The 17,023-nt window shown below is 41.5% G+C and overlaps 1 protein-coding gene across 1 annotated transcript; it reads left to right on the top strand.

Annotated features, from left to right (window-relative positions):
- The first annotated feature begins 6,815 nt into the window (after positions 1-6,815).
- Positions 6,816-15,164, top strand: LOC124041702 (peroxiredoxin-1-like). Its single transcript, XM_046359594.1, has 6 exons — positions 6,816-6,864; positions 7,595-7,711; positions 7,927-8,080; positions 12,464-12,586; positions 12,742-12,872; positions 13,854-15,164. Exons 2-6 carry the CDS (start codon positions 7,606-7,608, stop codon positions 13,937-13,939), a joined length of 600 nt encoding a protein of 199 aa, XP_046215550.1. The 5' UTR covers positions 6,816-6,864; positions 7,595-7,605; the 3' UTR covers positions 13,940-15,164.
- The last annotated feature ends 1,859 nt before the right edge of the window (positions 15,165-17,023 follow it).

Below are 17,023 nucleotides of genomic sequence, written 5' to 3'. Positions count from 1 at the left end.
AACAAGGCAGAGTTCATCTCAGCCTATGCCTCCCTCCAGTCCCTCGACTTCTTGGCACTGACGGAAACATGGATCACCACAGACGACACTGCTACTCCTACTGCTCTCTCTTCGTCCGCCCACGTGTTCTCGCACACCCCGAGAGCTTCTGGTCAGCGGGGTGGTGGCACCGGGATCCTCATCTCTCCCAAGTGGTCATTCTCTCTTTCTCCCCTTACCCATCTGTCTATCGCCTCCTTTGAATTCCATGCTGTCACAGTTACCAGCCCTTTCAAGCTTAACATACTTATCATTTATCGCCCTCCAGGTTCCCTCGGAGAGTTCATCAATGAGCTTGATGCCTTGATAAGCTCCTTTCCTGAGGACGGCTCACCTCTCACAGTTCTGGGCGACTTTAACCTCCCCACGTCTACCTTTGACTCATTCCTCTCTGCCTCCTTCTTTCCACTCCTCTCCTCTTTGACCTCACCCTCTCACCTTCCCCCTACTCACAAGGCAGGCAATACGCTCAACCTCATCTTTACTAGATGCTGTTCTTCCACTAACCTCATTGCAACTCCCCTCCAAGTCTCCGACCACTACCTTGTATCCTTTTCCCTCTCGCTCTCATCCAACACCTCCCACACTGCCCCTACTCGGATGGTATCGCGCCGTCCCAACCTTCGTTCTCTCTCCCCCGCTACTCTCTCCTCTTCCATCCTATCATCTCTTCCCTCTGCTCAAACCTTCTCCAACCTATTTCCTGATTCTGCCTCCTCAACCCTCCTCTCCTCCCTCTCTGCATCCTTTGACTCTCTATGTCCCCTATCCTCCAGGCCGGCTCGGTCCTCCCCTCCCGCTCCGTGGCTCGATGACTCATTGCGAGCTCACAGAACAGGGCTCCGGGCAGCCGAGCGGAAATGGAGGAAAACTCACCTCCCTGCGGACCTGGCATCCTTTCACTCCCTCCTCTCTACATTTTCCTCCTCTGTCTCTGCTGCTAAAGCCACTTTCTACCACTCTAAATTCCAAGCATCTGCCTCTAACCCTAGGAAGCTCTTTGCCACCTTCTCCTCCCTCCTGAATCCTCCTTCCCCCCCCCTCCTCCCTCTCTGCAGATGACTTCGTCAACCATTTTGAAAAGAAGGTCGACGACATCCGATCCTCGTTTGCTAAGTCAAACGACACCGCTGGTTCTGCTCACACTGCCCTACCCTGTGCTCTGACCTCTTTCTCCCTCTCTCTCCAGATGAAATCTCGCGTCTTGTGACGGCCGGCCGCCCAACAACCTGCCCGCTTGACCCTATCCCCTCCTCTCTTCTCCAGACCATTTCCGGAGACCTTCTCCCTTACCTCACCTCGCTCATCAACTCATCCCTGACCGCTGGCTACGTCCCTTCCGTCTTCAAGAGAGCGAGAGTTGCACCCCTTCTGAAAAAACCTACACTCGATCCCTCCGATGTCAACAACTACAGACCAGTATCCCTTCTTTCTTTTCTCTCCAAAACTCTTGAACGTGCCGTCCTTGGCCAGCTCTCCCGCTATCTCTCTCTGAATGACCTTCTTGATCCAAATCAGTCAGGTTTCAAGACTAGTCATTCAACTGAGACTGCTCTCCTCTGTATCACGGAGGCGCTCCGCACTGCTAAAGCTAACTCTCTCTCCTCTGCTCTCATCCTTCTAGATCTATCGGCTGCCTTCGATACTGTGAACCATCAGATCCTCCTCTCCACCCTCTCCGAGTTGGGCATCTCCAGCGCGGCCCATGCTTGGATTGCGTCCTACCTGACAGGTCGCTCCTACCAGGTGGCGTGGCGAGAATCTGTCTCCTCACCACGCGCTCTCACCACTGGTGTCCCCCAGGGCTCTGTTCTAGGCCCTCTCCTATTCTCGCTATACACCAAGTCACTTGGCTCTGTCATAACCTCACATGGTCTCTCCTATCATTGCTATGCAGACGACACACAATTAATCTTCTCCTTTCCCCCTTCTGATGACCAGGTGGCGAATCGCATCTCTGCATGTCTGGCAGACATATCAGTGTGGATGACGGATCACCACCTCAAGCTGAACCTCGGCAAGACGGAGCTGCTCTTCCTCCCGGGGAAGGACTGCCCGTTCCATGATCTCGCCATCACGGTTGACAACTCCATTGTGTCCTCCTCCCAGAGCGCTAAGAAACTTGGCGTGATCCTGGACAACACCCTGTCGTTCTCAACTAACATCAAGGCGGTGGCCCGTTCCTGTAGGTTCATGCTCTACAACATCCGCAGAGTACGACCCTGCCTCACACAGGAAGCGGCGCAGGTCCTAATCCGGGCACTTGTCATCTCCCGTCTGGATTACTGCAACTCGCTGTTGGCTGGGCTCCCTGCCTGTGCCATTAAACCCCTACAACTCATCCAGAACGCCGCAGCCCGTCTGGTGTTCAACCTTCCCAAGTTCTCTCACGTCACCCCGCTCCTCCGCTCTCTCCACTGGCTTCCAGTTGAAGCTCGCATCCGCTACAAGACCATGGTGCTTGCCTACGTAGCTGTGAGGGGAACGGCACCTCAGTACCTCCAGGCTCTGATCAGGCCCTACACCCAAACAAGGGCACTGCATTCATCCACCTCTGGCCTGCTCGCCTCCCTACCACTGAGGAAGTACAGCTCCCGCTCAGCCCAGTCAAAACTGTTCGCTGCTCTGGCCCCCCCAATGGTGGAACAAACTCCCTCACGACGCCAGGACAGCGGAGTCAATCACCACCTTCCGGAGACACCTGAAACCCCACCTCTTTAAGGAATACCTAGGATAGGATAAGTAATCCCTCTCACCCCCCCCCCTTTAAGATTTAGATGCACTATTGTAAAGTGACTGTTCCACTGGATGTCTTAAGGTGAATGCACCAATTTGTAAGTCGCTCTGGATAAGAGCGTCTGCTAAATGACTTAAATGTAAATGTAAATGTAAATGTAAGAGGGGGGGCTCATAGGAGGGGGCTTCTGTGAGCTTTTGCTGCTCTCCCTGAAAATATCTCTTTAAAGATGACAAAATGAAGTGTTTTGATTGATTGTAAGACTGTCGATATTTTATGCAATATCTGTCACATACGTTATCTAGGCTTACGTCTATAGTTATGCATGTTGAGAAGAGAATAAAAGAGAAGTGAATGATTAGATCATAAGAGAAGACAAGTGTGGGGGACATGACTACTGTCTTTTCCTTACTCATCTTTACGCATAGGAGTTTTCCACAGCAGGTTATTTGACATGGAATGAGGATGAAATTTGCGTAGTCATGGTGCTGTGAGGCAGTCAAATGTGGTCAGTGCTATCCTGGATCTTTGGGACGTCCCAACCCTAAACCCTAATCTTAACCCTTACCTTATTAACCATTTTAAATGTTAACTTCAGCGGTATGGATGTCCCAAGGATTCCGGACAGCACGGACTGTAGTCAAAGAACTCATGTAGATTAAATGAATTGGCTGTGGCAAGCTAAATCAATGGCCTCAGAGGGTCTTATCTTTAAAAGGAAGAATCTTGATAACCAAGGTGGAAGGTATCTCTAGGCTAACATAAGGTGTTCTATCTTTATATCTTGATGGTAAAATAAGCAAGGAGATAGACCAGACACTTTTCAACTTTCTGTGGAGAAACCGTACCCATTACATTAAGAAAACTGATGTAATGAACACTTATGAGAATGGTGGGCTGAATTTTCTGGACTTTACGGCCTTAAATAATACGTTTAAGATCAATTGGATAAAAAAATTATATCCTATTGGTGAGCCAACTTGTACAGTTGAAGTCTGAAGTTTACATACACTTAGGTTGGAATCATTAAAACTCGTTTTTTTAACTACTCCACCAATTTCATGATAACAAACTATAGTTTGACAAGTCAGTTAGGACATCTACTTTGTGCATGACACAAGTAATTGTTCCAACAATTGTTTACAGACAGATTATTTAACTTATAATTCACTGTATCACAATTCCAGTGGGTCAGAAGTTTACATACACCAAGTTAACTGTGCATTTTAACAGCTTGGAAAATTCCAGAAAATGATGTCGTAAGCTTCTGATAATTTATGTCAATTAGCCTGAGTCAATTGGAGGTGTACTTTTGGATGTATTTCAAGGCCTACCTTCAAACTCAGTGCCTCTTTGCTTGACATATTGGGAAAATCAAAAGAAATCAGCCAAGACCTCAGAAATAAATTTTAGACCTCCAAAAGTCTGGTTCATCCTTGGGAGCATTTTCCAAACGCCTGAAGGTACCACGTTCATCTGTACATACAATAGTACGCAAGTATAAACACCATGGGACCACGCAGCCATCTTACCGCTCAGGAAGGAGACGCATTTTGTCTCCTCTTGTCTAGAGATGAATGTACTTTGGGACAAAAAGTGCCAATCAATCCCAGAACAACTGCAAAGGACCTTGTGAGTATGCTGGAGGAAATGGGTACAAAAGTATCTACTGTATATCAACAGTAAAACGAGTCCTATATCGACATAACCTGAAAGGCCACTCAGCAAGGAAGAAGCCACTGCTCCAAAACCGCCATAAAAAAAGCCAGACTACAGTTTGCAACTGCACATATGGACAAAGATTTTTGTAGAAATGTCCTCTGGTCTGATGAAACAAATATATAACTCTTTGGCCATAATGACCATCATAACGTTTGGAGGAAAAAGGGGGAGGCTTGCAAGCCGAAGAACACCATCCCAACCATGAAGCACGGGGGTGACAGCATCATGTTGTGGGGGAGGAGGGACTGGTGTACTTCACAAAATAGATGGCATTATGAGGAAGGGAAATTATGTGTATATATTGTAGCAACATCTCAAGACATCAGTCAGGAAGTTAAAGCTTGGTCGCAAATGGGTCTTCCAAATGGACAATGACCCCCAAGCATACTTCCAAAGTTGTGGCAAAATGGCTTAAGGACATCAAAGTCAAGTTATTGGAATGTCCCTCACAAAGCCCTGACCTCAATCCTATAGAACATTTGTGGGCAGAACTGAAAAAGTGTGTGCGAGCAAGAAGGCCTACAAACCTGACTGAGTTACACCAGCTCTGTCAGGAGGAAAGGGCCAAAATTGACCCAACTTATTGTGGGAAGCTTGTGGAAGGCTACCCGAAACGTTTGACCCAAGTTAAACAATTTAAAGGCAATGCTACCAAATACTAATTGAGTGTATGTAAACTTCTGACTCATTGGGAATGTGATGAAAGAAATAAAAGCTGAAAGAAATCATTCTCTCTACTATTATTTTGACATTTCACATTCTTAAAATAAAGTGGTGATCCTAACTGACCTAAGACAGGGAGTTTTTACTAGGATTAAATGTCAGGAATTGTGAAAAACTGGGTTTAAATGTATTTGGCTAAGGTGTATGTAAACTTATGACTTCAACTGTAAATGCAGATGGTTTTTTACTTAGTTATTGTAACGTCGTTCCTCTGTTGAATGAAGAGAGTCAGACCGAAATGCAGCGTGTAGGTTACTCATGACTTTAATGAATGAAAACGGTGCATGAAATAACTGAAATACGAAAACAACAAACGAAACGTAAAACCTATTACAGCCTATCTGGTGAACACTACACAGAGACAGGAACAAACACCCACAAAATACAACGCGAATTCAGGCTACCTAAATACGGTTCCCAATCAGAGACAACGACAAGCACCTGACTCTGATTGAGAATTGCCTCAGGCAGCCAAGCCTAACTAGACACACCCCTAATCATCCGCAATCCCAAATTATACAAACCCCAATGCGACTACAACATATAAACCCATGTCACACCCTGGCCTACCCAAACATATAACAAAAACACAAAATACAATGACCAAGGCGTGACAGTTATAAGGAATTCTTATCTCTTTACAATATCCCTCTAACACCTAAAGAGTTTGCAATAGTTTTAAATGTCATTCCCTCAGGTGTTGCTTTATTATTCAGGAATGTGTCAAGACCTGACCCTCAGAGCCTACCTTCCATTAACCCTGTTGACTCATAAGTAGGAAAGATTTGTTTCTCTTTTGGTCCATTCAACAACAGAGCGATACGAACCTTGTTTCAGCAGGATGTTGTATCTATCTATACCTTATGCAATGCCTTATTGGAAAGTTTGTATTGATAATATTTGTTGGAAGAAAGTTTGGATGTTGCCACACACATACCTACTTTAAATTAAGGAAGTTTCCTTTAAAAAATGTCATAAATAATATCCTGTCAACCACTATGTGAAGAAGTTTAAGGAAAACAAACTCAAATGACCACCCAGAAACAGTGTTGCAACTTTTTTTGGCATTGTATACGTAAGGAAACTGTGGCAAGACATTAGTAGATTTATAATTGAACACATTTATGAAGATTTTACACTATTGTGGAGAAATCTACTGCTTGGATATTTTACCTACAATCGAAAAAAGTTTGAACAATTTCATGTAATTAATTTCATTATTCTTTTGGCAAAATGTCATATTCACAAATGCAAATTTACAAACAAAACACACATGTTCTTACCTTAAAAAAATAAATTTAACTATATTTGAAGACCATTAAATACTCTGCTAACAAGAAATATGTTACACTTACAATTCTATGTATGTCCCTTAAAGGTCCTTGTGTAATGTGATATTGTTAACCCCTAGTCCAATTGTCCTTTGTATATTATTTATATATACTTGTGTTCCCACATGTACTTCCTGTATTGAATTGTTGTTAATGAAAATAATAATACAAATAAATAAATAAAGAATGGGCTGTGGCCATTGGCAGTATTCTAACATCGCGAGAATTGAGCTGCTGTATATAGTTCCATGCGATGAATCTCATTCTTCCCACTCCGCATCTCAAGCTGCAGCTGTCAGGATCAAGGCAGAGGTATGTGTTTTGTAGGACTACACTTTCAATCTATCATGAAATATATAGGCTAAAGTATGTTTTCGGTCATTCCAAAAAAAAAGAAAGTGAAAACTTAGCCATACCATGACTAATAGTTTCTGATCTTTTACCTTATTTCATTTGTGTGCAATCTTACCGGCATTAAACTTGTAGCCTACATTTCCATTGATGACAGAATAAATGCGTTTGTTTATCTTTATAATAGTTTTTGGGGGGATGATGTCCAAGTGGCCTACATAATTAATTTGTTCAATGGAATATTGGAATAAAAAAAATCAGGTGAGGGGGAAAAATCTATGTCGAGAAAAAAACGAATGCAGGTTTACGAAATAGGACTGACTGCGTGTGCAATATAGTGAAAGGTTTTGCCACTTGCCAGGCAAGAACATCCTGTTGAACTATGTGATTAATGCTTAAAATAAAGACAGAAATGGCCATTTAGGAAACACCTGTGAATTAGGTGTTGCTCATGAAAGAAGTGAAATCTTCCATAGAATCAATTTCCTATTCCTGCCTGTATTGTTTTCAGTTCTTTTCACATCATAGCTTCAATGCTGAAAATGTATAGAAAGAGCATCCCAGTTCATCTTTTATGTCCAGTTATCTTCGTGCTTTTTGTGTACTACCATGAGTGGTGCATACTGTACATTGACAGCATACATAAAACAGTAAAGGCCTATTTGTTCGTTTTATCTTCCTCCCCCTCCAGTGAAACTGAAGATGGCTGCAGGTAAAGCGCGCATCGGGCATCTGGCCCCTGACTTCAAGGCCACAGCAGTCATGCCAGATGGACAGTTTAAAGACCTCAGCATTTCCAACTACAGAGGTAGACCTACTGTTACGCTTCATAGTATTTGGCACTGTCCTTTGTTCTGTATCTGTGTGGTCGGATTTGTGACCGGTTCAGGATTTTAAAGTTCGATAATACAGTAATGACCTATAAGCCTGTCGGATAAGATTTGAGTACATTGAATATGCGCTTCCAGGCTCCGTAACGTGCTAGGTTAGTCTAATGGTGTGTCATGTGCTGCTTGCCTGCAGGGAAGTATGTGGTGTTCTTCTTCTACCCACTGGACTTCACCTTTGTGTGCCCTACTGAGATCATCGCCTTCAGCGACGCTGCCGAGGAGTTCAGGAAGATCGGCTGCGAGGTCATTGGTGCCTCTGTTGACTCCCACTTCTGCCATCTTGCCTGGTACGAGTCTTTTGCACAATTATTTTGCCTTATGAAGATTTCATCCTAGGTGACGCAAGATAAGTTACAGTGCAGCGATCATTTCATTTTTCAAATGTATTTTTTTTCAAGTTTGACAAAATGTGCATCAATGTAAGTACAAAGATTTGACCATATCCCAAACAGCCTTCCTTCCTTCCTCCACATAACACATTCAGAAGAGCGGAGTAGGGCAGGAAGAGAAGCAGAAATACAAGAATGTGCCTCTAGGTATTACCATGGGGTATCTGGAGCATGTAACCAGAATAGCAATTCTGTTGGCTGCCCAGTAATAGTACAATAGTATACAGTAAAAGGTTGGCTGCCCAGTAAGTGTATAATAGTATACAGTAAAAGGTTGGCTGCCCAGTAATAGTACAATAGTATACAGTAAAAGGTTGGCTGCCCAGTAAGTGTATAATAGTATACAGTAAAAGGTTGGCTGCCCAGTAAGTGTATAATAGTATACAGTAAAAGGTTGGCTGCCCAGTAAGTGTATAATAGTATACAGTAAAAGGTTGGCTGCCCAGTAAGTGTATAATAGTATACAGTAAAAGGTTGGCTGCCCAGTAAGTATATAATAGTATACAGTAAAAGGTTGACTGCCCAGTAAGTGTATAATAGTGTACAGTAAAAGGTTGGCTGCCCAGTAAGTGTATAATAGTATACAGTAAAAGGTTGGCTGCCCAGTAAGTGTATAATAGTATACAGTAAAAGGTTGGCTGCCCAGTAAGTATATAATAGTATACAGTAAAAGGTTGACTGCCCAGTAAGTGTATAATAGTATACAGTAAAAGGTTGGCTGCCCAGTAAGTGTATAATAGTATACAGTAAAAGGTTGGCTGCCCAGTAAGTATATAATAGTATACAGTAAAAGGTTGACTGCCCAGTAAGTGTATAATAGTGTACAGTAAAAGGTTGGCTGCCCAGTAAGTGTATAATAGTATACAGTAAAAGGTTGGCTGCCCAGTAAGTGTATAATAGTATACAGTAAAAGGTTGGCTGCCCAGTAAGTGTATAATAGTATACAGTAAAAGGTTGGCTGCCCAGTAAGTGTATAATAGTATACAGTAAAAGGTTGGCTGCCCAGTAAGTGTATAATAGTATACAGTAAAAGGTTGGCTGCCCAGTAAGTGTATAATAGTATACAGTAAAAGGTTGGCTGCCCAGTAAGTGTATAATAGTATACAGTAAAAGGTTGGCTGCCCAGTAAGTGTATAATAGTATACAGTAAAAGGTTGGCTGCCCAGTAAGTGTATAATAGTATACAGTAAAAGGTTGGCTGCCCAGTAAGTATATAATAGTATACAGTAAAAGGTTGACTGCCCAGTAAGTGTATAATAGTATACAGTAAAAGGTTGGCTGCCCAGTAAGTGTATAATAGTATACAGTAAAAGGTTGGCTGCCCAGTAAGTGTATAATAGTATACAGTAAAAGGTTGGCTGCCCAGTAAGTGTATAATAGTATACAGTAAAAGGTTGGCTGCTCAGTAAGTGTATAATAGTATACAGTAAAAGGTTGGCTGCCCAGTAAGTGTATAATAGTATACAGTAAAAGGTTGGCTGCCCAGTAAGTGTATAATAGTATACAGTAAAAGGTTGGCTGCCCAGTAAGTGTATAATAGTATACAGTAACAAGTTGGCTGCCCAGTAAGTGTATAATAGTATACAGTAAAAGGTTGACTGCCCAGTAAGTGTATAATAGTATACAGTAAAAGGTTGGCTGCCCAGTAAGTATATAATAGTATACAGTAAAAGGTTGACTGCCCAGTAAGTGTATAATAGTATACAGTAAAAGGTTGGCTGCCCAGTAAGTGTATAATAGTATACAGTAAAAGGTTGGCTGCCCAGTAAGTGTATAATAGTATACAGTAAAAGGTTGGCTGCCCAGTAATTATATAATAGTATACAGTAAAAGGTTGACTGCCCAGTAAGTGTATAATAGTGTACAGTAAAAGGTTGGCTGCCCAGTAAGTGTATAATAGTATACAGTAAAAGGTTGGCTGCCCAGTAAGTATATAATAGTATACAGTAAAAGGTTGGCTGCCCAGTAAGTGTATAATAGTATACAGTAAAAGGTTGACTGCCCAGTAAGTGTATAATAGTATACAGTAAAAGGTTGACTGCCCAGTAAGTGTATAATAGTATACAGTAAAAGGTTGGCTGCCCAGTAAGTGTATAATAGTGTACAGTAAAAGGTTGACTGCCCAGTAAGTGTATAATAGTATACAGTAAAAGGTTGACTGCCCAGTAAGTGTATAATAGTGTACAGTAAAAGGTTGACTGCCCAGTAAGTGTATAATAGTGTACAGTAAAAGGTTGGCTGCCCAGTAAGTGTATAATAGTATACAGTAAAAGGTTGGCTGCCCAGTAAGTGTATAATAGTATACAGTAAAAGGTTGGCTGCCCAGTAAGTATATAATAGTATACAGTAAAAGGTTGGCTGCCCAGTAAGTGTATAATAGTATACAGTAAAAGGTTGGCTGCCCAGTAAGTGTATAATAGTATACAGTAACAAGTTGGCTGCCCAGTAAGTGTATAATAGTATACAGTAACAAGTTGGCTGCCCAGTAATAGTATACAAAGTTGGATAGTGCATGACCTCCACTAAACTTGCATCTCTGAAGTTAAGATGTACTGACTCTGGGTACCTTTCCTCCCCAGATAAATGTGGTAACAGCCTGATTTAAAAATATTTTTAAAAACACTGGTAAAAACAATGGGATAGATTGAAATGGATAGTTATCTGGGTGAACTGTTCATTTTTAATGAGAGGTTGAGCTTGTCTGATTTGAAAATAATTTATTATCAATAGAAGTGGAGATAACGTTACAGACGTCTGCAACAGACAGGAGAAGATAATTGAATCTCCAACAGAGAGGAGTACGAGTTTGTCCTGATAGGATGTCGAGGGCTAAACGTCCATGGTCAGAAATGACAATGGGTAAATATTCAGAAGAGGTGACATTTGGAAGTAACTTATGATCAATAAAGAAATAGTCAATACGAGAAAAAGAATGGTGTACATCCATTCTGAATCATAAAATCGGAGAAGGACTTTGATATAGCAGGAGACATAGTTCTGGGGTTTGAGTGGTCTAAAGCCGGGCTAATAACACAATTCAGATCCACGACAAATATCAAAAGATGGGTGTTCAGAGAAGGGATTTTCCCCAGCAACCAATGGTCCTTCTGTAGCTCAGTTGGTAGAGCATGGCGCTTGTAACGCCAGGGTAGTGGGTTCGATCCCCGGGACCACCCATACGTAGAATGTATGCACACATGACTGTAAGTCGCTTTGGATAAAAGCGTCTGCTAAATGGCATTTATTATTATTATTATTATTATTATTATTAATTTGGCAAATTCATCATCAAAATTGGGAGCATATACATTGACCAATACTACAGGTGTGTGCCAAATGGTGCCAGTTATGATGAAATATCTCTCGTTACTGTCTGAAATAACATTAGTAGTAGAGAAATATATTATTTTACTAACCAAAATTGCAACCTCTCTGGCTTTGGAGTTAAAGTCTGAATGGGAAAACCTGACTGAACCTGGAGTTTTGTAGCCTTGAGTGATCTTTAATGCGTGAATCAGCTTTTAGCTTTTCAAAAGGGAGAAGATCCTAGACCTCTTGACAGGATTATTCATTGTTTTAGTGTTCCAAGATAAAAACTTTATAGGATTAGGCCTACCTATACCAATTATTAGCTTTGTTAGCCATCTAAAATATTGAAAGGAAAAAGGTGTGAAAACAGACAAGCACTTGCAGACAGAGAAAACTGAGGAAAAAAGTGAGAAAAATCAATACATTTTAACAAAGGTCACCCCTCTTTCTCTCCCACCAAAACCCAAAGTCTCCTTCCCCAGCAAATGGAGACAGCAGGTGTACGTTAGTGCAGCTTCGTGGGCATATAAACGGAGAACCTTCTATCCTAACTCGGAGAGGCTCCGTAGCACGAGTAATGAAATCCATTTGAAAAGGATTTCACAAAACAGTAAAGTAGGTCCACAAATACCACACGTTTGCACGGTCCAAAGATGCTGAAAGAAAGAAATCAGATTTCTCCACTCCTATTTCTGATACTAAATTATCATTTGGTGTATCATTCTACTGCAATACTTTTATATTAGGCTACATGTGAGAGTTATAGGCTTATAGTCAGTGTACATATTTCAGTTACTAGAGTAGGCTAAAACTTCAGTGTCCAAATATATATATCTTTTTTATTCGGAGGACCGGCATACATAAACCTGTTTACTGCTATTCGCGTCCGTCTGTATATCACAGCTGGCAGGGACGCTTGGTCTCAGACACACAAAAAAAGACTATATTCCGTCTCGTTGTGTGTTCTTACAGGACCAACACACCTCGTAAGCAGGGTGGTCTGGGTCCAATGAAGATCCCTCTGGTAGCCGACACACTGCGTTCCATCTCCACGGACTACGGGGTGCTGAAGGAGGACGAGGGCATCGCCTACAGGTGGGTTCACACCACACAAGTTCAAGGGTCAAAGTTCAGTGTTTCTATGACCGACTGGGCCAAAACCTGGGTAATGTGCCCAACATAAGACTACATGCAAAACAAGACTAACACAAGCAGAAATGACTCAATCTATACCCTACTTGTTTTTTCAGGGGCCTATTCATTATTGACGCCAAGGGCCTCTTGAGGCAGATCACCATCAACGACCTTCCAGTGGGCCGCTCCATCGACGAGACCCTGCGTCTGGTGCAGGCCTTTCAGTTCACTGACAAACACGGAGAGGGTACATAACTAACCCTGTTTTCTTTTTGTTTTCTAAAAGACCATGCCTCCTTTTCCTACAAAGAATCAGGCTAACCTTTTGCAGTGCCATATTTTACCATGTACCGTCAGAAGACATGCACTATGTCAGGGATCATCAGTCGCGGGCCAATTTTATTTCTCGAGCAGATGGTCCGGGGACTGGAACCTAATTAGAAATGCTTTGTACGCAAGAAGCCCAAACAGATACTGTATTTGACAAAAACATAATTTCAAACCTTGATTACATTGGTACACAATCACATATGTCTCTCTATTTCCATTTAATAATGGAAATTGATGTAAAAATGTATCACTAGCTACTTTTAACAATGCTACTTAATATAATGTTTACATACCCTACATTACTCATCTCATATGTATATACTGTACTCTATACCATCTACTCCATCTTGCCTATGCCGTTCTGTAACCATCACTCATTCATATATCTTTATGTACATATTCTTTATCCCTTTACACGTGTGTATAAGGTACTAGTTTTGGAATTGTTAAGTTAGATTACTCGTTGGTTATTTATTACTGCATTGTTGGAACTAGAAGCACAAGCATTTCGCTACACTCGCATTAACATCTGCTAACCATGTGTATGTGACAAATACATTTGCTTTTGATTTGAAATGTTTAGTTATAGATTTCCGAAATTAAAATCATTTTGAGGTGAATTCCTATTGATTTTAGTCTTACATGTACATGTTCTGGGGATCAGAAAATTTTGGGAGGCCAAGGGCTGCCAGTTGATGATACCTGCACTATGTGAACAGTATTTAGAGCACTATTACCACTCTCTTTTAAGGTAACATTCTATGTTTGTAACAGCGGAGAATGTTAGGCTGATAGTAGATGTCAGAATGTGTAAAAATGTCAAGCTCAGGTTCAAAGTGTTTTGTTTATCATACTGCACTGTGCTGACACTCACACTTCTTCTCTGGTGTTTCCTCAGTCTGTCCCGCCGGCTGGAAACCAGGAAGTGACACCATCAAGCCCGATATCCAGAAGAGCAAAGACTTCTTCTCCAAGCAGCACTAAGACGATGAGTGTCTGCAGCCTGTTGTAGGACAACTAGAATTACAGTACATTTCAATAGAACAATAGGCTACTGCTCTTCACTATCTATGTGCCTGGGAACTGTAGAACAATGTCATCAGCATCCCATTATCTGTCATGTGTTTAGATAGAAATTATGACCAAAGAATCTAGATTAGATTGTGTTGGAGAGGTTTTAGTGTCATTAACCAGGTTCTATCCAACCTTTTTTATGCGAGTAAAGTACATGTCGGTTGCAAAATGTCACGACAGATCTGATGGAAACTGTGAATTTGTCGGTAAACTTTCCAAATGACGACAAAACAAAATGCGCTAGACAAGGTGGTATCGATTTTGTCTGTAAAATGTATTATGAGAGAAATGGCAGTGGAAAGGCTTTTATGCGCAAATTTCAATAGAATATATATATTTTAATTATTGTCACCATCCTATCAAAGTGAACTTGGGAGTCATGTGATGACATGTGTGGTCCTCCCACCACGACTCGGAGAAGCATGCAGTTTATTAGGCTACAGATGAAATAAATTATGAACATCACATGGTGGTCAATATGCCAGTTGGTGAGCTTGATGCTCCTTTCCAATAAATATTGAGGGTCTTATTCTGGTGACATGATGATTGATGTTTGGCTGCCATTTGACAAATTAAAATAATCTCACTCTTTTGTCCATAATAACCTCATGTGTAGGCTATACCAGCACTGTATCTGCAAGCTGTTGGCTGTAGCGCACGTGCCAATACCAGAGTGGGCACATTCGCTACATTCTTTGTTACAAAACCATCAGTAGAGTTGGAAATGCGATGGAAACACATTTAACTTGTATTTTTTATTTGGTACATGGGAATAGAATTGCTCAAGTAAATTTTATGTGCACTACGTCATCTTGCACAGATTTTTATCCGCGACAAGTCTATTGTGATGGAAACATCTCTGGTGAGAAAAGGTGCATATTTTATTCATGCAGATTTTAGAATATTCACATGAAAATCTGTTGCCAGTTAGATGGAAGCCTAGCTAATGATGTCACCCTATTGTTTTCTGTTGTATCATTTTGGTAACATAGTTTTTGTCTTTAGGCCACAGTCTGAAATGAGGAAAAGCAGCTTTATAGGAAAAAAGTGAGAACTTTGTTTTTTTTTTTTACAGTGAAAAACAAACTACTCAAATGTCCTTTCATCTTCTAAATAAAAACTTACAGAGTAAACAGTTTTTTTCTCCTTGACAGATTATCAGAAAAACAAACTTAACATGTTTGTTTATGACTTTTTGTATGACTTACAATGAAATTGAAATCTGGGTTAATTTACCAATTTAGTTTGCAATTCTGTTTTGTCTTATGGTGAATTTAGCTACAATGCAGCTAGACATGATACACTGCATGACCAAAAGTATGTGGACAACTGCTCGTCAAACATCTCATTCCAAAATCATGGGCATTAATATGTAGTTGGTCCACCCTTTGATTCTATAACAGCCTCCACTCCTATGGGAAGGGTTTCCACTAGATGTTGGAATATTTCTGTGGGGACTTGCTTCCATTCAGCCACGAGCATTAGTGAAGTCGGGCACTGATGTTGGGCGATTAGGCCTGGCTCACAGTCGGCGTTCCAATTCATCCCAAAGGTGATTGATGGGGTTGAGGTCAGGTCTCTATGCAGGCCAGTCAAGTTCTTCCACACCAGTCTCAACAAACCATTTCTGCACGGACCTCGCTTTGTGCACGAGGGCATTTGTCATGCTGAAACAGGCAAGGGCCTTCCCCAAACTGTTGCAACAGTTGGAAGCACAGAATCTTCTAGAATGCCATTGTATGCTGTAGCGTTAAAGATTTCTCTGCACTGGAACTAAGGGGCCTATCCTGAACATTTAATTTACATTTACATTTACATTTAAGTCATTTAGCAGACGCTCTTATCCAGAGCGACTTACAAATTGGTGCATTCACCTTATGACATCCACTGGAACAGTCACTTTACAATAGTGCATCTAAATCTTAAAGGGGGGGGTGAGAGGGATTACTTATCCTATCCTAGGTATTCCTTAAAGAGGTGGGGTTTCAGGTGTCTCCGGAAGGTGGTGATTGACTCCGCTGAACCATGAATAACAGCCCAAGACCATTATTCCTCCTCCAAACTTTACAGCTGGCACTATGCATTCGGGCAGGTAGCGTTCTTCTGGCATCCGCCAAACCCAGTTTTGTTCGTTGGACTGCCAGATGGTGAAGCTTGATTCATCACTCCAGAGAATTTGTTCCAGAGTCCAATGGCGGCGAGCATTACACCACTACAGCCGATGCTCGCGGCTTTGCGGCTCAGCCGTTGTTGCTCCTAGACATTTCCACTTCACAATAATAGCACTTACAGTTGACCGGGGCAGCTCTAGCAGAGCAGCAATTTGATACACTGACTTGTTGGAAAGGTGGCATCCTATGACGGTGCCATGTTGAAAGTCACTGAGCTCTTCAGTAAGGCCAATCTACTGCCAATGTGTGTCTATGGAGACACATTTTCATTTTTATACACGCGGCAACGGGTGTGGCTGAAATAGACAAATCCACTCATTTGAAGAGGTGGCCACATACTTTTGTATATACAGTATATGTAGCTAGGACTTAAACAAACTGGATCATTGAGTGAGGCTGGCCTATCACTCCAAAACTGGTTGACCAATAGAATAGCATCATTTTAGGCTCCCTCTTAAACCAGCTTAAATTAAATGAATGTGCCAAAACTTTGCAACTGCAAAAGAAGGCGGCAAAAGCAAAGGACAAGGTAACATAACCAAAAATTGCAGGCAAAAATGGAAGCATTTCATCGCAATCACACGATCATTGAAAACATGTTTCACAAAAAAAAAAAAATGGGGGGCATTCATATATATATTTTTTGCATTCATATACAATTCATTTGTTCTTTCCTTTCAATATGATTTATTCTGCTCTCAATACTATTGGGTTAATGTTTTGCTTTCAATATCATCATTTTTCGAGTAACACTAAGAAATTTGTTCTCGAATTTAAAAGGTTTGCTTGAAATGAAAGGCACAAAAGTAATTCCAAAGAACCC

This window comes from Oncorhynchus gorbuscha, linkage group LG08, assembly GCF_021184085.1.
Source record: "Oncorhynchus gorbuscha isolate QuinsamMale2020 ecotype Even-year linkage group LG08, OgorEven_v1.0, whole genome shotgun sequence".
Lineage (NCBI taxonomy): Eukaryota > Metazoa > Chordata > Actinopteri > Salmoniformes > Salmonidae > Oncorhynchus > Oncorhynchus gorbuscha.
The sequence above is the reverse complement of the archived record's forward strand: the minus strand, read 5'-3'. Positions and strand labels throughout refer to the sequence as shown.